Source organism: Pseudopipra pipra, chromosome Z (genome assembly GCF_036250125.1).
Source record: "Pseudopipra pipra isolate bDixPip1 chromosome Z, bDixPip1.hap1, whole genome shotgun sequence".
Taxonomy (NCBI): domain Eukaryota; kingdom Metazoa; phylum Chordata; class Aves; order Passeriformes; family Pipridae; genus Pseudopipra; species Pseudopipra pipra.
The window spans coordinates 44494084-44516171 of NC_087581.1; the positions used below are offsets into that span (position 1 = coordinate 44494084).

At 38.5% G+C, this 22088-nt stretch overlaps 1 protein-coding gene across 3 annotated transcripts; it reads right to left on the bottom strand.

Annotated features, from left to right (window-relative positions):
- Positions 1 to 189: 189 nt before the first annotated feature.
- On the bottom strand, positions 190 to 21360 carry DCP2 (decapping mRNA 2). 3 transcript variants are annotated; one of them, XM_064641656.1, is made up of 11 exons: positions 21209 to 21360; positions 16799 to 16950; positions 15047 to 15174; positions 14536 to 14634; positions 11611 to 11763; positions 9922 to 10034; positions 9709 to 9816; positions 8856 to 8982; positions 8191 to 8298; positions 6422 to 6473; positions 190 to 5853 (listed from the first exon to the last, which is right to left on the bottom strand). In XM_064641656.1, exons 1-11 carry the CDS (start codon positions 21259 to 21261, stop codon positions 5690 to 5692), a joined length of 1257 nt encoding a protein of 418 aa, XP_064497726.1. In that variant the 5' UTR covers positions 21262 to 21360; the 3' UTR covers positions 190 to 5689. The 3 variants fall into 3 exon arrangements, with proteins under 3 accessions (XP_064497726.1, XP_064497725.1, XP_064497727.1); XM_064641655.1 differs by having other exon boundaries at positions 190 to 5856; XM_064641657.1 differs by lacking the exon at positions 16799 to 16950 and adding an exon at positions 15959 to 16007 and having other exon boundaries at positions 190 to 5856; positions 15047 to 15141; positions 21209 to 21333.
- Between the last annotated feature and the right edge of the window lie 728 nt (positions 21361 to 22088).

A 22088-nucleotide genomic window follows, 5' to 3' on the forward strand; every position in this document is an offset into this window, starting at 1 on the left:
TCTTTCCATTGTGTTGAATGGGCTCCTCATCCACATTTGCTATTTACCTTAAAAAATAATACTTGTTTTCCTGGCATTATGTATAATCACTGCTTCTGACTGGCTTAAGACAACACCTAAACATTCTACAGTGAAAGAATAATCTGTAGCAGCAGCACAGGCTTTACATTTCACAATGACCAGCAGTCCTTATATTCATACTTCAGTAAGTTTATTTATAAAGTGATTTAATTTTACAGAGAAAATATAGAAGAAAATGTCAACTTAGTCATAGTCTCTTAAATGGTGTGCTTCAGTTTCTGAATCAATTCATAACAAAATCACAATCATCAGTACAGCAGATGTTACAGGTAGTTACAGATTTTACTTAATACAATTCAAGGGTTAACTACTGCAAACTTTCTTCAAAAGAACATAATGGAAATTTAATAAAATCTGTAATGATTTTAACCTTATTAGCTGTACATACTTTCTGCTTAATTAGCACTGATGTGCCACTTACATAAAAGCGAGGAAAACAGATCAAGTTCTTCAGCTTTAAACAAAGGAGGAGGAAGACATAACCCTTCATGCATGAGCCATATAATAAAACATTGGCTCCCTGTTTTCTGCCAGGCATGCAATGCTGCCCTGAAAAATGTTATTTTTTGGAAGCAATACCCAAGTCAGCCTGGATCCTGCATTATTATGCCAGAATTAAGAGACAAGCCCCCACCTTCTGTAGAGTCTTGTTTCACTTTTTAATTTTAAAAGTGCCTTGCAAATGCAGCTAAACTGCTCCTCAGGGATGAAGCACAACTTCCACATATTGTAGTGTCTTGCAGACATCCTTACTGAAGGATCCTGTTGCAAGTATAGGCATGAGAAGTATTTGCTGAGAGCTCTTGATCGTGCAGTTTTGCATACTTTTTCTGCATAACAAAACTATGTACCCAACCAGTAAGATACAAATGGTTAATTTCCATAGTTTAGTAATTTTGATCAAACATGCTTAAAATAATCTGCCAAGTTTTTTTTCTCACAGCAGGAAGTGTGTTGTAGAGAACTGTGTTTGCAGGATCTGTATTCTTAAAAAGCTACAACTGCCTTTTTTAAAAATGATTAGTGCTCCATGAGCTGTAATCATTTTCTTAAAGGTACTGAACTGTAAGCCATACTGGAAACAAGAAGCCAGTTCTTCTGATCAACAGTATAAATGCTTAAAAATGACAAAATAATCCGTTTTCAGTAAAATTCTTAGGCCTATTCAAATTTAAACATTCTGTATTCCGTGAAATGTTAATAATTACTTAAAAGGAAGCTTTCTTTTTTTTCCTGCAAGATTTGAAGAAGGACTTGAAGAGAAGAATCCCAGAGCTGAGACAATTTAAAGATAAGGGCTTCTGTAAAGCTGAATCTGTATAAAAAGTTAAGTCTCTCTTAACATTTTGAATGAAAATACAAGTTAAAACCCAAGCATTTAACTTTATAGTACTACTTCTAATCTGGAATCTTCTATCATCTTGAATATGGCCATTGTAATTGCTACCTATGTAGTCTTCCTTTTAAGTCCATAATCTACATGAGAAAATGAAATGCACACACAGCACAAATCCTACTGCATCTATCAGTGCTTACATACAGGATTAAGAACAGTGCAAATACTAGCATTTAGCCTACTTTCTTGAACTACACTATTCCTATAAATGCATAAGAACAAAAACTTATTATGGAAGAATAGTGACATTTCCAAGTCTAATTTACTGTAAAAGCACCTTCAGTTAGTTTGTAGAAATTTACCGTATCTTAAATAATTTTGGTTGTTTCAAAAGTTAAAATATTGTAATAACAAAAACAATTTGAAATTGTGAAGTCATGTATAAGCACCAGATTATTTAACGTTTACAGTGCAAGAATTAAAATTGGTTTATTTACAGAAATTAAATCATCAAGAGAGACTATTCTACCAATTCTCAATAATTATGAGCTTCCTAACATATTTAAGAGTATAACCTCCAAACTTAAAACATGAAGGCACCTGACTTTACATCTGGAAGAAAAACCTGTTGCTCAGAATTTATAAAAAAAACCCAGGTATCTGAGGATTAAGCAGCCCACTAACCCCACAACTGGGCAGCCAGTCACCCATGGAGCAGCAGTGCTGTCTTGCACCACAGGATATCAGAGCTTGGATTTTTAATGTAGACTCTTGCTCTTCACACCAGAATGACATGAGTGCAAAAGCAAATCTTCTACAGCAAGTAAAGGTTGGAAAAAATAACTTATCTGAAATTACAATCTGAGACCAAGTATGTTAGAAATAGTCAGACGAAAAGCCTGCCTTATTTTTAAAAGGAAACTGTTACATCTATAACAGCCACAGGTAGATCAAGGTAAAACACAGTGTATTGTTCTCAAATCACCAAATTAATTCAGGAAGGTTGGAGCAGAGCACAGAAGCCTGGAACAGAGACTAGGCCCAAAATTTTATTAGAAACTATTTATGCAAGTTTGGTCTAAAGAATTTACATTGTGTTAAAAAAAATACTTTGATTGTGCAACAAATAAAGCTATTTCCCCTCTTCTTCCCATAACCACTGCTGCCAGACTTCAAACCATGTAAGACACAGCTCCTTCCAAAAGCTGGATGATGGATGTACATCAAGGAGTTGAAGTTAGTAGCACTTCAGCACAGAACATATGTCACTCAAGTGGACAGGACACTCTTCAGTCTGAGGTCAAAGTACAGAGCATTCTGTGAAGGAGAGATGCTAAAAACCTCATGCTAAAGCAGGGAGTTTATGTAGTACCAGGAAACTGCAAACTAATACTAGATTCCCAGCACCACACATCTGTAGGTTTGTTTTTTAAATGTTTGTTTATTCCACAAGTTCTTTAGCGGCAAAAATATTGACTTACCATTCATAATCTTAATAACCCCTTACATGCAAGCATTCTCAAATTGACTAATCTGTTTTTCAAGTATCTTGATACCAGCTCTTGAGTCTGACATGCAAACAGTTACTTGTTTCTCTGTGTCTGGCTCCCATAAACTAAAAACTCACAGAAAGAAAACCTAAATCTCACTTGCTATTTCTTCACTGTTTTACGGAAGATAATGTAAACAGTACTTCTAAACTTAGAAATACAATTATAAAAGGATGGTGAAATAACACAAAGAAAGTAAACAAAATGTTCACAGTGCAGGGCATGATGGAACCCATGGGGTAGATCACATGCCTCCACACTTACATAGTTTTAGAAACCTTACTGAGAAAGCAGAAAGCAATGCTACTACAAGAAACAGTACCCTTATACAAAGAAGTAAGTTATTGCATATTTATCACATTTATTTGCAACTCACATTAAGGCTAGATTTACTAAAATCATGACATGTATAAGCCCCACTTTGGGTTGCTTAATGAAGCAACCAGTGTCTCTTATAGTGAACCAACCTTTCACTAAGAATTAAAAAATGACACAGTAAACAGAGGGCAGCCAGCATCTCCTATTCATAGGACATGCTTCCAATGTTTTGAAGACTTCCTCTTGTCTGGGACAGAACTTCCCAAACAGATGACAGATGCTCGAAGTTCACTGTTTCATCAACATCCCCATTATTTCACAGAGCACTAATGAACTATAACTAACTTATCTGAAAAGTCAACTTATTTATAAAAAGATTTCCACAGCCTGATATTTAATTATGCCATAGGAGAGTCTTGTCATCTCCACAGGCAGTAGCAGCCTCAGGATACCAATACAAACTTCTGCCTCACCATGAGTAAAGGCACTTTTGCTGGGAAATCAACTAAAAAAGCACTAAAGAAGTAACTAAAGATCAGTTTTCACCTGAAGCTGAATAATGCAACCTCCTCCAGCATTATCCCACCTTCTCAATTACTCTTCTGTATCATTTACTGCTTTGAATGGCCTTTGGATACTTTAAAAAAAACCAAAACAAAACAAACAAAACACAAATGTGAGTCAAAGCTAGACTGAGCTATTTCACAATTTGGTCTTGAAAAACAAGGCCCTCAGAACTCTTGTCCTCTAGAAGGAGGAAATGCTGTAATCCCTTTCTCCTGTTGACTGATACAGAAGTTGAGCACTCCCATGGCCAAAATTATTACAGCATTAGAGTTCCAAATCACCTGGTGCCAGGGCAGGTGAATAAACCAGGAGAAAGTTCTAAAGCTATTTCTGAGGAAAAGCACTAGGTAACAGATCAGGTAGGGTAGGTGAAGTAGGGTGGTTGAAGGAAGACTAGGATTTTGGTTTTGGATGATGCATGAGTTGCATAAAAACTCAGTGCATGAGCATACACTACAAGGGTGTAGTTCATTCAACCTATGAAGTTACCAATTAATCACCTCTATTCTAGAGAAAAGTCCATTTTTAAATCTGGGACATACATGCTTGCTATCACAAGCTGCTGTGACAGATTATTTCAGTGCATTTCTATCAGTTGCAAAGCACATGCTCAAAACCCATTAACTTGAAGGTGACGTAACATTTCATCACCTCAACTCTCACTGGTTTTTTGTTCCTCCCCTCCACTCCCACCCCATCTTTGATGTTTTTCCCAAGAAAGCACTGTAGCTGAAATTGACTGAGGCTAGATCATTTAAATGCTAACTGCAAGTGCAATTCAATACTACTGGATATATACAGAGCAGATACACTACACAAGAGATCTGAGGACAACAGTACAGAATACAATACTGAACACCCTTGAAATAGTTATTGGAAGCCTGATTAAGCTGTTCAGTGTCACACAATGCCTCTATTATCCATGCACCTGCCTTCCTCCTCAGCAAGATCTACAGAGGCTTATTTACATTCAGTATAAATTCTACACAAGTAACCTCTCACAGACAAAGTTTCAGCTTTTCATCTTTTGAAAGCAGCTGCAACTAGGGTAACACAGAACTTTGTCACCACTTCTCATGCAGCTGGGGACAGTGCATAAGAGTTGGACACTTTGAAGGGCTAACTTCTACTCAGTTTGTGTATGATTACTGAAGACCAAGGAAGAGTAGGTACAAGAAGTCAACATATTAACAGATTTGACTCCAAGTACTAGTGATTGCCAGCCAACAGAAACTATCAGAGTAAAGAAGAGAAGGTATTTTGAGCAAGCAATCAGTACAGAGAAAGGATGACAGGCTGAGGCTAGGTTTGAAATGTGCAACTTGGTGTCAAAATCACTAGGACAAGTGGAGTCCTCTGAGAATTAGTTTCATTGCCACTGCGTAATATTGCAATTTACTACAAAATAACAACTAAAGTCCAATAATTTACATCCAAGCAGTTAAAAGTTTAGCAAGCTGATATACTCCAACAGTTAAAAAAAAAGTCAATGACATTCTACAAAACACACAGGAACTTAAAATAAAAAATGAAAAAAAAACACCAAAAATGAAACACAAGTTAAATGAATGCCCTCTAATGCACAGCTAGGAACACATGAACTGAACATTGGAAAGGTACTTTTGTGGACAAAGGCATTTAAAGTGCAACACTTGACTATGCCACTCCCATACCGCAAAGAGAACAAACCCTTCCAAACCACCAGTCAGTCCCTGCATTGCATTTAAAAACAAATGAACAAAACAAAACAAAAAAACTCCTGAGAAAGAGTAAGGCTGGATAAGAAACCCCCTCAGTTGCAACAGGCAAGTCTGATTTATTCCTATTAAGTTTACTGTCAGAGGTCAAAACTTTTCATTATGGCATCGTGGTCGAACTTGAAACTCAAGAAAGCTCTTGATGAAAAAACAAATTTGTAATGACCATTGCATGCCATAGAATGTCCCTCTACATGTTCTGGCAGTGGGTCTTCACTGGAGCAACACATCTCATATGCTGCTTCTGCTTTAAGAGAAAAAACATGAAACGAATTTTAAACAGGTAGTTAGCAATAAACATGTCAATAACAATACAAAGCCATACCTCAATCTTATATTCAACTAATATTTATAACAAAACCTGCATCTTTGGTCATAAACAGAAGAAGATAACTCAAACAACAATATTTACAAGTTATATAGTGGCTAGAATAAATCTTAAAAGTCACTGCAGTCTGAGAACACTTTCAGTGGCCAGTTTTACCCACATAATAGTTTTTGCAAGTCATTTTTTAATAAAGAGGAAAGAAATATGACACTATTTTCTGAGAAGTAAGTAAAGACCTGTGTCCACTCTCCTGCAGCTTATTACTAGCAGGACATAAAGCCTTGAACCAACACTCAATTACCAGCACTGCATTGATTCAGATGCTATTTTCCTAAACCAGCTTTCAGTTACTTTTTACTCATGGTATAATCAGATAGTCTTAATAATTAAGGAGAAGAATTGCAAAATCAACATGAAAGACTGTATTTTTCATTTGAAAAACAAAACCAAACCAAATCAAATACAAACAAAACCAACCACTTGCCTGTTTCAAAGTTATCTTGAACTCTTCTTGGATTAAGCTTTTTTTCACATTTCTGGTTAAGAGAACAACCATACATTACTCACTTGACAAAGAGATGGCATTCTATTCTTAGGAGTGTAGTTTAAACATCAGCTAAAAGGCAAACTGGTTATATTTGCTTTGACACACCTCCTCATGTGTGAATTACTTAAACTCAGCATGAATTCTGTCATGTTACTTTAGCAAGCACGCATCACGTCTGCAAGTCTTTCAGAAGCATGTAACCTTTTTAACAGTCAACAAACCATTTTTAAAATGCAGGCCTTCAGGGGAAGATTTTGAGTGCTTTCTAACTGTTTTAAGATGAAAGAGTCTTGCACACGATGTTGTGCACACGCATAAGTCCACTCTTCAACTGGCTTGTCTCCAAAAAGGCAAGGGGAATGTATTTGCAAATACGCTGCTACTGCCAACTAAATGAACGTGCTTTAGAGACACAAACTTAGAACTTCCCTCTCCAGGGAAGAGTTGTTTTAGCCCCAGGTATGCTGCTGTAAGTACACAAATACAGGAAAAAAATCATGGCCCTTTGCTCTCTCTGCGAACAAAGAGTTCCCCGGCCTTCAAATTGTATCAGAACATTATCACTGGGACACAAAATATTTAAACTTCAAAAGACTGACAATCATGAAAATGCAAATGAACTAGAAATAGAAAGTATTTAGAAAAGTAAAGAGCCTATGAAGTAACTGCAGAGTATTAACAGTTCCACTTTTTTCCACGAAGATCCTACAGATCACTGTGGCAGTTTTTTAATATCCATACAAATTTCTGGGCAGTCAATTCTTTGACTTTTCATTCTTCTACTCTTAAATACAATTACCCATTTCTTGCTACGGTGAGAATTTTACAGGATAAGAGTTTACAGTTTCTGTACATTTAAGTGAATAACAAAGAAAGAGCAATAATTGCAAGCCAGAAAGGGAAGAATCGAGCTTATAGCCTGTAAATAAGAAAAACTAAAGGCTGAACAGGCCAACTGAGCTGCATAGAGAACTGGGGCTCACTGCTGCACAAGACACAACAAAGTAGAACTGAAGAGCCATAAAGAACAAGGAAACAAAAACATATTCTATTAAAAGAAGGAAGTACAGCTCAGTGAGCCTTCTCCCAGCCAGCAGAACTGTGGGGAAAAATACAATTAGTTACTGTAAGGGAAAGGGAAAAGCAACAAGCCAGGAATATCATACTGGAATTTACAAACTGCTACAGTTCTACTCGGTAATTAAAAAATTATATGAAATTCTGGTGTCCAAGCCAAGCATGTATCTCTGTATTTTTGCTAGAGAGAAGGGAAATAATAAGCATATGCATTACCTCTTTCTATCTAAGTGTTGCATAGCAAAACCCCACGATGCTTACAATAATACATCATACATGATTAAATAAGACATGTACTACACTGAGATATTACTACACATTACAGTAGGCTATTACATGACAGGAACCTGGAAAGGTGCAGGATCGTGTACTGAAAAAAACTGACAAATTTCCAACAGCTAAAATGACTTACTTCTAAATGCAAACTTTGAAATTTAATATGCCTGTCTACAGATGTATATGCACACAAGGTAAGAAATGTCATATATCTATAAATGCATGTCAAGTACTCTGATCAAATATACTTTTGAGAGATATGCACTTTATTTTCTTTCAGCAGGACATTGGCCTGGATGTCTGTCAGGCATTACTGGAACCTGTTAATGAGACAGCTACTGCACATTTCTTACCAAGGTATGGTTTTGCTTAACTGCTTGACTGTAGACTCCATTTGTTCGCTTCTTTTGGCTGGAAGTGTCTTGATATTGCTTTCTGCCATTGTTCCTCAAGCTCTGATTCTGCCATTAAGTCCAAAATAAGTAGAGAGAAGAGTTTAAATGGCACCATTGAACATCTTTGCACTGACACTTCATAATTACTAGCTACAACTTCCCTCCAAATAATTTCAAAACATGTAGAGTTTCTTTTTTAGACAAACTGAAGCACACTGAAATTAACCACACATACACTCAAGTTACAGAGTCAGCTGCAGTTACTCAGTCTCTCTTGTACTATTAGAGAACTATTACACAATAAATTCAGTTCAGTGAGTTCCCATGCACACATATATACTAGGGGTACCCAAAATATTTCAAAATAGTGCATGGAAGACACCAAAAAGGCAAGTAGTAATTACTATCTAAACCTGAAACAACACAACTAGTACCTGATACCCACTACCTCTAATGTGAGACAAATCTGAGAATTTCCAAGAGTATCTCCCCACCCTATGTTTCTGTTTTTGCATTCTGTAGTGATAAAATTTGCTATTTTCATTCTAGAGAGGAACCCTTATGAACAAAGACATCTGTTTTAAATAGTCCAGATGCATATGTTTGCCTAAGAAACAACCTACCTTTATTTTCAAAACTTCAGACACCTCAGCATTATTATATGGCTTCTGTGGCTGTTTTGGCTTGTGGGTGCACTGCTCTCCTGAAAAGCCATCTGTAAACACCTGCTGACTACAGCGAAGTTTGGATCTAGTACAGGAGAACAAAGAATTTACAACACAACTTCACACTTACTGACAGCAGAAGACAAATATGAAAGAATTTTCTGCTTTTTGAGAACAATCTGGAAGACAAGCTCAAGTAACCTAGTATGGAAACTCTAATAATGCTCAGTCCACTTACCCAACTTTATTTTGCCTGCTGGTAGAAAACGTGTGTTCTCCACAGACCACAGGCCAGGTCCACATTAGCATTTGTCTTGCTGTTCTCAGTGTTGGTGCTGACCCGACATAAATTATTGGAGCTTTCTCTTAGGGACTAGAGGTTTTAAAGTTTGCTCTATCACTTTTCACTGAGCTGAATCTAAAGCCAGCAGCACTTGTTTCTCTTCTGATGCCCACAGAAATAGCTAGCTATTTCTGACAGTACTTTACAGTCCTAGTTTAGAGAGTCCTATTTTTCCTCTGTAGAAGTGCCAAAACCATTGAACTTGAAGCAGTGAAACTTGTTTTAGCTTCTGGGTTTTTTGATTCCCATAAACAAGACTCAAGAAATTATCTCAGTTTTGACACGTGTATCACAATATTAATTAAGTTCTCATCCTATGTACAGACTTAGCACATAAGCCCGCACTTTTATTTTTTTTATTAACCCATTTTATTACAGAAACATGAATTCTCATGAGAAAGAACAAGCTTTGTATGACCAATGTTTTAGAGAAAGGATATAGAGGTGTTAAACTGACCTGGTTCTTACCTAGCTTTTTCCAAGTTGGGCTTACAGGGTATACTTCCTGCAGATGAAAAACCATTGTCACTATCTGAGGAATCTCCATTCCTTCGGGAAATCCATTCCCTCAATGGTCTGTGAGCAAGAAGTACAACAAGATCTACTTACTAAAACAAATCCAAAGAATTAAAGCTGTCTGAAAGACCCCCTGACCTACCATTTGCTTCATCTCAAACTTACCTAATGAAGGGAATAGCCATAAAAAATTTGTTAGGTGCCAAACCCAGCTTGGACTTTGGGGTCATGTCATTTCTGTGGCACGGTAATTTGTCGATGGAAAACCACTCAATATTCTAGAAAAAGAAGAAATAAAATAAAGATACACACTATTGTAACCTTACAGAATGTTACAAATGTATCAGCCACAATTATTTCCCTTAATTAAAAAATTACCACAGAAGACAAATTAACGGGCCACAACAGCGTTTTTCACAAAAGGTTAATTAACAATGGGGTCATTCTTCTGACTGCCACTACAGAGTAGCAGATGTTATAGCATGTACTCATTGAAAGACATCACACCTAAAATATGAAAGGTATTAATCAGCAACTAAATTCTGCGTAAGAGAATTTAAAACCTTCTTACTATTTTACTCAAAATGACGTCAATCCTAGACCACCAATACTAGTTCAAAAATTATCAGAAAAAAGGGTATTTACTTTGGGAGTAAGTTTCAGGTTTTGTTATAAAAGAAAAAAACATGGGTAAAGGATAGGATCTGTGTTACAGTTTATACACTACAGTTTTAACTATTAAAAGTGTATACTTTGCACAATGGGGAAGGAAATCAGAAATTCTGACTACAGTCATTGTAGAAGAACCCACATGGGACTTCCTACTGCAGAATCTAGCCCCAAAACCCCAGGTCCAGATAAGATGTACACTATGAAAATAAGTTACAAACTAAACAAGTTTTCTATGGGTTTCTACAGGGAATACAAAAACAACACTCCCGGTTGTATTAGATCAGGTGAACACAATGCTTCAAAACTCTGTCTTTACAGAACTCTTCATCATTCCCACACAGATTGTCACTGTTCCACAAAGGGGGATATTTACTGTATTTTTTGAAAAACCCTCAAATTTCATCTTACTTTGTTTTTGAAAAACAGGTCTCTAACACAAGAAATTAAGTACTGTCAAGTCAACTGCAAGTACCTTTTCATGTTTAGAAAGATGGATGCCCTGTTCAGTGGCAACATCTGCATGGAATTGTAGGGAGAGCTGTTTTAAACTGAATTCCCATACAAGAAAAATATTCCAACTTCAAAGATCGTAGATATCAGGATCAAAGTTTCCAACAAATCTACTATCTGAGCCTTTGCCATTCCCTTTCCCAATATCTTTTAAAGCCATAAAGGTACACAAACCACCCAAAATAGTTCTCATTCTTTGTCCCCTTCCCAACCTCCTCCTAAAATATACTCTTCCTTAAATAGGGATGGTATTAGCCATGAAAGAGAAAACACAATTCTTAGTTTCTCCTTCTCATATGTAGGCTTTTGCATATCACCAACTAACAATTACACCTTGAGAAGAACATATAGTTATATATGCACCTGTAAGTAGGAATAACATGAAATGATTAACACATACACCACATATAAGAAAAGAAGGAGAAAATTATAGTTTGACAGCATGCTCTGATGTTGTTCTCATGATGAATGGAGATGTCAGACAGATGGTCAAGTATCAGTCCTTGCAGTTAAACCGCAAGAAGTTGACATGACCGTACAGTGCACAGATGCCACTGGCATCTAATATTTAAGGTATTCATTGTGCTTGGCAGTTTAATTATTTTACAGGCTCTTGGCTTTAAAAATCAAGCTCCACAAGGTTCCTATAGATTCAAACAAGATAACACATACCCGAATTTCCCTTCTAGTTTTGGGGTTGAATTTTGTGTTCTTGGGAACTCCTGGAATGATGTACAGCCGTGCTAACTGATCATTAATTCGCAGCTCAATATAGTCTTCTTTGCAGATATAATCTTTTATGTCAAACCCAGTTTCTTCAAACACCTGAGAAGCATACAAATTAAATTAGTGTGTGCATATTCAGAATTACCCTTTCACAACCTATTATCATAAGGGAAGAAATGACTGTTTTTTGCATATGTTATCCATCATGTTTATCCATGAAAGCTTCTGGAAAAAACAAGCCTTTGCACAGAGATGTATGCTCAAAAATAGAAAAAATATGTAAGATCGTATGTGCTTCATATTTCCCTAAGACAGTAGACTTGTAATGAAAGTTGAAACAACTCTATTACATCTTCACGTAGCAATTTATTAATATTTATGGGAAATTCTCTAGCTACTCCTCCATGCTGCTGGATGCATGGAAATCTTATTCACAGCAAAAACTGGTATTTTGGAAGTAAAGACATCTTCAAACTCTATCAAGGTTTACTTGCACCTCGATTCTTCCTCTTTTTCACAATCCTTCTGCTTTAAGAACTTTTTACCCTCAATATGTAATCCTGCATGGTCAGTTCCTCTAAAGGGAAAAAAAAAAAAAAAGGAAAAAAAAAAAGGAAAAAAAAAAAAAAAAAGCATGTCTTGTAATCTTCAGATTACTAGAAAGACAATGACATTTTGAAAGAACATCTTGTTTCAGTATTTTATGGCCTTGCAGTGAAGGATCATAGATTCACAGAATAGTTAGTGTTTCAAGCGGCCTTAAAAGGTCATCTCTGCCAACCCCCGGCCACAGGCAAGCACATTTTTCAGATCATGTTGCTCAAAGTCTTACGTAGGAATATTTAGTTTTGACAGCATTTATAACATAAAAAGAATAATTTCAAACACACCTGATAGCTTAAATCAGAACATGCCTCTAAGCTTGCTAAGAAAATACTCATTTTTAGAAACTTCCTTGCCCTCAAAATCTCCACAGGACATGCAACTACTCAGAAAACATGCAGGGTTAATATCACTATGCAAAATATTTCTGCCCAGACAGTGGAATATGCATGTGAACACACACTCATAGAATTGAGTATTAACTCCAGGGCTGCTAAGCCCCACTGCCAAGAGTCCAGAGGCAGAAGTTCTCCTTAAATTTTTAAAAAACTAGGTTCAGAATTAAAAATAGGAACAGGAACTTCAGTAAAACCTGTTCTCAACCCCCATCCAGGTAACTCCATATAAAATGAGAATAGCAGACAATACTCAAAATATGTTATGCAAAATACCAATTTAAATATTGGTATCAGCAAAATATTTCTAAGTTCCATTTTTGAAAATGCAGAGAAAAGTAAAGACAAATAAGAAAAAAAATGAAGCATTTAATACAAAGCAAATAATTGATCAGTTACTCTTCAAATTAGCACTTCCCCTCCCACATAAAAATAAAAAGCAAGCCATCTTCCCATCTAACTACATGAAGAACACCAAAATTTTGGGGAAAAACAAACAAAAGACCCCACCACATACTGTTTCAATTAAGATAGACTGTTCCTCTATACTTACTCTCACTTCTAACACCAATATTTTCCTTTCCTAAATTATATTTCCACATGATATAAATGAATTAATTGAAAAACTTCTTTTAACAAGGGAATAATCCATTTAGTATGGTTTAGTTCTCATCAATTTTTGAAATACTACTGAACTGTGCAAGCATTGCGAAATGAAGACCTCTTCAATCAGATCACACACAGGTGCAGGTTATGGTTTTAGATATGTGCTGACTTCAGTGAAAGCAGTTAAAAGATTTACTTCAGATATTACAGACATCCCTATTCCTGGCCACATATAAGCCTTGAAGAATATGTCAGTTTATCCACAATGACAATATAACTTGATTGAAGGAAGGTCACAGCAACAGTGCTGTTCACCAGTGACATCTAAATCAATTCTTCAAATTAAAAATACCATCAAAAAATTTTTTTCCAATATAACTGTGCCCACTTTAATGCTTTAGCTAGCATAATTTGAAGTAAAGAGGAAGGCATACTTTGTGTCACTCCTTCCTGAAGCAGTTATGCCTAGTCCATCTTTGATGGGTATATTTAAAACAAGAAAAATCCATAATTCCCTAGATACTGATTCAGTCCAACTGTAAACAACACTAAATGCATCATAATACTTTCCCTCACCTTAATGTTCTCTCTCAAAAACTCTAGATGTATTATGTCAAACAAACACTGAGTTTGTACAAGTAATATTCTTTTACAGGGCATTTTTAATACACAGCTTCACTACATATCTAGGTCTCCAGGAGCGATAAATACCACAGATTATTTTATTTTTCAGATTTTACTTGCCACATACATTGATTCTTGTTCCTGCAACACTGAAAAATAGAAAAGTAAAGTTCTTCACAATTTTTACATAAAATTCTACAATATCCAACTTAACTCCTTATCCTCTTTTTATAGTCGAGTGTACACAGGCTAAACTCCAATTCTTCTACATTTTTACAGTTATGGTAAGCCTTGAAATTTATATTCCAAAAGCCTGAAGTACATAAGATTTCCCCAGCAACAGAAATAATACTTAAAAGTAAATTCACAGCTCAGCAGAGAATCTTAAAAATAGTACTAACTTCATTTAGCACATTAGTGAAAACCAACTTGAAACACAAAACTTCAACCTTGGTTATCACTCTGGAACTCAGAAAAGCACCAGAAAGTACAGCAGAAGATGACTGGAGGAATAGAGTATTTATCTACCTGATTGCAATAAAGGATTCCTAAGTAAAATGTTTTCTCATCTAACACACATATCCTGATCTCAGCAAGATTTCACTTCTTTAGCTTAAATTTAAAGGAATTAGATATAACTTACCTCTCTAGCAGCACAGTCATGAGGAGCCTCTTCTTTATTTACTTTGCCTTTTGGAAATCCCCAGCCAGACTTTGCTAAATAGCCCTGAACCAAAAGAACCTACAAAATACAAGGGAATGCAACTGTCAAGCACATAGGTGTTCTCACCAATTTCTCTAAAATGTTTTCTCTCCACCACCCCCTGGTTCTCCAAAAGGATATTGTAGCCTGAGAGAAGGAACTCATTAGGTTTGTTCTGTTTTAGCAAGAACTGAGACATTTTTTATGGGCTCCTGTAGCTCAGAATGAAAAAAGACCCAAAACTAAGAAGGAAAGCAAGCAGAAGTGTGTTTACTCTCTCACATATTATATTTCTGTACACAGTTAACTGTGTCAAGTAACTGTCAGATCTTTGCAAAACTGACAGTGAATCTAAATTTCTCCAGAAGAAAAACACAAACAACCAAAAAATTACTTCTGCCAGCATATGCCATCCTTCCCTCTAGTGCCTCACAACTATTTCGATACTCACATTTTCAAGTGTCTCATCAAGAATAATTGCACCATAGGTTGGCACTCCCATTTTGTATTCTTTCCACTCATCTAAAACCTTTTGTACATCTTCACCTTGAGGCAGTAAAAAAGGGCAGTGATTGAAGAGTACAGCAAGATGCTAAGGAAGATAAATGTAAGTATCCAGTTCCAAATCACACAAAGACTCAACACTTAAAATAAACACACTCCCTCCCGTAAATGCTTTTAAGATACATTCTCTTGGAAGTAAAAAAAAAAATGTTATGAATAATTCAGTATTAAACACTCAAGGTCAGAAAGCATCAAGTAATTTGGCAACTCCAATGCAAGCCAATTTAAACAAACAAACAAATAAGTGACAGGAAAAAAGATGACACAAGGCTGCTTGTTTGAAGGACAATCTTCCCTAATTTAAAGTGTTCCCCAATTTAAAAAAATAGTATCCACACAAGAGTTATTTTGAATATATATTATTCTTAAGCACATTTTCTTCATTTTGAAGTGAGCAAGACAGACAAAAATCTTGTGCTTTAAGTAAGTGGGGATAATTTTTTCCCACCATAATTTGTGACTATGGTACAGAATCTGTACTTCAGTATTTACTATGCAAAAAAAAATATTTTTAATGGCATCAAGTTGCAGAAATCTAAATTCTAATATACTTCACCAAAACTCATGCAGAGAAAACATGAACAACCTTTACAGAACTCTAAAATTTTGAGAGTAAATCTACAAGTCCTTAATAAAAGTATTAATGTTACATATTATATATGTGATTACTACCATAAAAATATTATAATACTGATAAAAAAGCAGAGTACTTAGAAATATGATACTGCAGCAGAATTAATACTTCTGGCAAATGTGAACTAGAGAGGGACAGATGTAAGGAACATATAACATCTCTTACACTGTGTTTTTTCTGCACTACTTACAATTACTTGAAGAATTTTGTTGGTCTGAAAAATACAATAATAATTAAAAACATGCATAAAATTAATAAAAAATAACTGCATAATATCAGCCAAGAGAATATGATCATATTTTTACAGTTTGTTGTCAAAATAAAAGCTGCAGTGTTTCAAAGTAAATCTATATTATCAAACAGATAAGTAAATTGTGTAGTGAAACCATACATAATATTATCCTGAAAGTCAGAAGCAATATTCCAAAACCCATATGAAAAACATACGCAAGAACATTAAAACTAAAGCCCTCGCTGGATGAAAGCCACAAACCTTTCTATAATTTTGAACTAGTGTACATTCCAGCAGCCTCTGCAAGCAATGAAAAAAGCAGGGGACAATCATATGAATTCAGTAAAAATGCATCCTCTCCCCTATGAAAAGAAACTTTCAAAAAATACAGACCATTGCCCATGGGGGAGCACATACCACCTTCAGCTATGTTAATATTTGTGTCACTATGTACTTGAAAATCAATTGAACTAAGGAGTTCAATCAGAAGAGTTCCAACAGCTCATCCTTGAAACCTACCTAGCACGCCAAAGTGCAACTATGAGGAAAAATCCTCAAAGATCAGAAATTATTTCTCTAGCAGTCAGAGACATCTCTTCTGAGTGCCACAAAATTATGGAAGCAATGAACAGGTGAGATCACATACCTAGTAATACTAATTTTTAATCACTAACACTTGAACTGATGATTTCCTTCTATGAAATATTGTTAACAACATTCAGTTTGCACTTTACCACTGAGACAGAAAACAATCACAGTAATAAAAAGGATATCAGCTTTAGCAAAGTCTCTTATCCCACACTGAGGTAATCCTGGTGTGTTTTGCATGTAGAAATCCAAATAAAACCAATGGGCCAGTTCGATCTGAAAACACACTCTGATTGCATTGTCTCTCTCTTCACTTGGAATGTGCAAAATAAATCGGCTGCCAGAAAAGAAAGAAGAGTAACATTAGCCAAATCTATTGATTTAAATGAAGCTAACAACAAAACCACATTGCAATAGTAGAACTCCTGATCCATTAGCAGATATGAACAGACCACCAGATCCTCCAGTTGTTCTGCATAGACAGCAAAAGGTTTTCACAAAGTAAAACACAACTTTGGAAGTCAAGAAGGGAGACAGATTATGATGTTCTTTCAGAAATATCAACTACAACAAACTAAGTAAATTAACTGTTGTGAAAACAGGGAGGGTGAGGACAACCTACATCAATGCCCTTACTACAGAAATGAAAGCACCAGTAAAGAACATCTGCAAACTCTGATAAGAGATTTCAACACATTTTTTTCAGAACAAAAGTTAAACATGGCTATGTATTTTCACTTAAAACCACAGTAAACTACTAATTTATTTAGATTTTAAAATTCAATATGATCCTACTAATTTCCTCAGTCTGAAACAGAATATGGACAATTGGTTTCTTTTTCAAGTCACGTTATGCTTTAGCCCAGACACTCACAAACACAAAACACCAGAAATGTAAGTTTAAGTAGCACTGTGTGATAGCTTATTTTACTTAAGCAGAAGAAACTTGAATTGTTTATTTTTTTATACCAAAAGCACAACTTTCTTTTTAGAAATTGAAGGTCATACACCACACTGAACTTAAATCATCTAACACAGATCTTCTACATTCAACTCTTGAGTGCCAGCAGCTACATTCCGAAAGTGCATATCATTGCTAGAGCTGGAAACATTTAAGACATCTTTACTTAAAATCTGACAGGTATAAATTGTTATAGGATGTCAAAATTTGCACTCTGGTCAAAGAGGCAGAAGGTCACTTGTGCAGGAACACACTTGACACTCTCATTGTCTCCACTTCTGTTTTCTTAGGTGCGTGTCTGTATATTTTTTTATTCTAATTTCCTCCTAGTGAGATAAAGTTGCTGGAAAGAACATTCTCATATCCCCTCATCAGTCAGTGGCCAAGTTTGGTTCTCACCACCACCTCCCTATGGGTTTGTGTCCCTGTATGCTTTGTTCCTGGATTTCGCACCTTCTTACTATCCCATTTTCACACTATAAAAGGTCCTTGAACAGATATCCTTAAAGAACGTGACAGGCCTGAAAGGGCCTGTGTGAACCTCACAAAGTTCAACAAGGTCCTGCAGCTGGACGGGACAATCCCAAGCACAAATACAGGCTGGATGGAGAGAAGCTCTGGGGAAAAGGACTTGGGGGTGTTGGTGGATGAGAATCTTGACCTGAGCTGGCCATGTGCACTCACAGACAATTCTTTGGATCAAAAGCAGAGTAGGCAGCAGGCCTAGGGATGGAATTCTCCCCCTCTACTCTGCTCTTGTGAGACCCTACCTGCAGTGCTGTGTCCAGCTCTGTGGTCCCAACACAGGGAGGATGGGGACCTGCTGGAGTGAGTCTGGAGGAGAACCATGAAGATGAGCAGAGGGATGGAGAACCTTTCCTAAAAAGACAGGCTGAGAGAGTTGGGGTTGTTCAGTTTGGAGAGGAGAAGGCTCTAGGGAGACCTTATAGCACCTTCCAGTACCTAAAGGGGGGCTATAAGAAATATGGAGAGGGGCTTTTTAGAAAGGCATATAGTGATAGGACAAGAGGGAGTGGCTTTAAAGAGGTCAGGTTCAGATCAGATAGTAGGAAAAAATTCTTTACTATTAGGGTGGTGAGACACTGGAACAGGTTGTTCAGAGAAGCTGGGGATGTCCCATTCCTGGAAGTGCTCAAGGCCAAGTTGGAATGGGCCCTGAGCAACTGATCTAGAAGGTGTCCCTGCCCACAGCAGGTGGGTTGGGACTAGATCATCTTTAAGGTCCCTTTCAACCTAAACCAGTCTATGATTCTTCCTTACATAAACAACCTTATTCACTTCAACAACTGTATTTTCCCACTTCCCAATTTTCAGTTGGCAATACCACCCCTAACTGCTCATTTCTTTTGAAGGTTCCATTTTGAGTGCTGAAAAAAAGCCCTTACAGACAAGGCTTCTGTAGATAAAAGGTAAAATGTTAAAAGTCTATTTTAACTTACAGTACTGCAGTTGGACATAAATCTAAAGATACAACATATAGCAGTACCAAAGAGGAATAAGAACATGCCAGGTATTAGGCTTAGAGGAACAACAGCAAAGTCAATTAGAATGCTATTTATTAATCAAAAAGTTAACTTTTAAGTTATGTGGAGTGACTAACAACAGGCATCTCCAGGTTGTATTGGGTGCAGGTGCCTAGCTGCTGCAGTGAGGGACACACTGCAGGGCACAGCGAAGGCAGCAGCCAGGATGGTGGAAGTGTACTTAGGAAAGGACAAAAATGCCAGACAGGCAAAGGAAGGGAGAAAAAGAGCACGAAACAGCAGTGCAAACACTGAAGTTGGAGAAGAAGGAGGGAGAGGAGGTGCTCCATGGCAGAGGAGATGTCTACCCTACAGCCACAGTGGTAACTGGTAAGCAACATTCCTGTCTCATCCTGAGCCACAAGCTTTCTATCCTATTTTCTCCTTCATCTTATTGAAGAGAGGGAGTGAATGGCTGGGTGTACCTCTGGCTACTGAGGAAGGCTAACCAACCACAGTCCTGAAGTCAAATGATGGGGCAACAGCACTTGTTTATAAGAGAAAGCATCAAGAAGCCCCAAAACCTAAATTAAGTCTCTGCACTTCCACTTCTTTATTCAGCAAAGAACAACCAAGCTGCAGTAAGAGAGCATGACAAAAAAATTACAGGGGTACTTGTGACGTGTTTTTTAACAAGACTCAGTAATTGAGTAAGAAAAATTGCTTGGCTCTTTCTGCCAAAATTTCCACTAATATCACATACAGAGAATGTGGGAAATTACAGCTATTTTTATAACCCATTTCGAGCCAACCACTTGACTACACTCATACAATTATAAGACAAAACACCACTTCAAAGCTAGAAAATGACAGTAGCTCAAAGAAACACAGTGGGACTGCCCCTAACACTGACCCTATCCAAATACTCTGTTATACTAGTGACACTAATAGGCTGTATCAGTTTGTAAACATTATAATTCCCTTCTGGATTTTCTGAAAAGTCTCAAATGCCACTTCATATGTGAGCAGGGATCTAAAAGGCACATTCCATCTCTGTGCAAGGAACGCAAAGACGACACAATGAAAACACAAACATGGTTCAGATGCCAGAGAGAATTTAAAGAGAGAATTAGAGAATTTAAAATTTACTTGCATATTGCAAACTCTGACTCTTGCATTAGACTCATGGAAAACAACACTGAGCAGAGCAGTTCTACCCTCCTGTAGTATTCTCGCTCCTAAACATTTTCACTCATTTGAAACTAGTAATTACAGTAAATAGACTATCCTTCGTCTCTAGTAACCTTTCCCTCTTGTACATAAATAATTCAGGAAGGGTCTCTTTGATGATTTTGTGCCAAATATCAGATCTAGTCTGGGGTATCACATTTTTGGGGATGATGGATAAATTAAAAGTCTGAAGGGCTGCTCCACAGATGATCAAAGCTTGAGACCACAAGAGGGAAAGGTGCCTTCCCCCTTTCTAAGAAAAGAGAACCCACGATTTATGAAAATTCAAACGCAAAGCCCTGAGAACAAGAAAAGGTGACTCTTCCACTCTGAAAGTACCGATGGGTATCCCTTTTCCTCCGCTGGCACATCCCATTCCAGCAGAGGTAAACGAGCTGGAGGGACTCTCTGACAGCCATTCCAAACGGATCCCGACGCCAGAGCGGCGGGTGTCCCCCAGTCCACCCCCACCACGTCATCCCAAACCCCCGCTTCGATCTCTGCTTCCCCTGCGCAGCTTCACCTCGTCCGCCCCGGCACCGCAGGAAAACGCCGCAGACAACGTTCTGCCACTTCCCCCGCACTCCCGGCTCCCGGTGCGCCGCTCGGGACCGGAGGGTGCCGCGGGCAGCCTTCCCGCCCTCCCAGGATAGATCCCTTCGTGAAGGCGGAGCCTCGGGCAAAGGGGGGAGCGGGTCGAGCCCCTTCCTTCCGCTTCCCGGCCGCCGGGGGACGGCCTGAGCCGCCCCTTCCAGCGGCTCGCCCCGCACCCCCGCGGCGCTCCGAGCATCCCAGGTATCCCAAACATCCTGGGCCCCCCGCTCCGCCAGGGGAGCCGCCGGGGGGAAGGCGCCCACCGCGTCCTCCAGCAACAGTGGCTCCGCAAGCCCAGAGAGCACCCCCCGCGCGCACGACCGCACCTGCATAGGTCGTCCAGGACGCTGCTGGGGATGTCGGCCCGTTTGGTCTCCATGGGGAATCGCGGCTCATCCCGAAGCGGCGGAGCCCGCAAAGTAGGGACGCGGCGGGGGCGGAGCCGCGCGGGGGGGGGGGGTGGAGGACGGCGGAACGACAGCGGCCCCGGCCAATCGCCGCGCGGCACCGGCGGAGCGGCGGCCAATGGGGCAAAGGCGCTCGGGGCCGACCGCGGCGATCAGGTGATCGCGAGTGGCCAATGGGCGCCCCAGGGGGGCGGGGCCGCCGCGTGCGCGCCGGTTGCGCCGCGAGTGGGGGACGCGAAACAGCGGGATGCGAATGGAAAGGTGTGGAATAAAGGGATCGAGAGATGGCGGATAGAGAGGTAGGGAATAGAGGGAGAGGGGATAGAAGGGTATGGAATAGAGGGATAGGGAATAGCGGGATAGCGAATAGCAGATAGGGAGTAGAGGGATGGGGTAGAGGGATAGGGAACAGAGGGACAGGGAATAGAGGGATAAGGAACAGAGGGATAGGGGATAGAGGGGTAGGGGATAGAGGGATGGGGATAGAGGAATGGGGATAGAGGGATAGGGAATAAAGGGATAGGGGTTAGAGTGATAGGGCATAGTGAGATAAGGAATAGAGGGGTAGAGAATAGAGGGGTAGGGGATAGAGGGATAGAAGATAGTGGGATAGGGGATAGCAGGATAGAGAACAATAGGATAGGGGATAGTGGGACACGGCTGAGGTCGAGGGAGAGGATCCTCCCCTTGTACTCAGCCCTGGTGAGGCACATCTGGAGTTCTGGGCTCCTCAGGACCAGAGGGTCTAGGAACTCCTGGAGAGGGTCCAGTGGAGGGTAACTAAGACGATGAGGGGTCT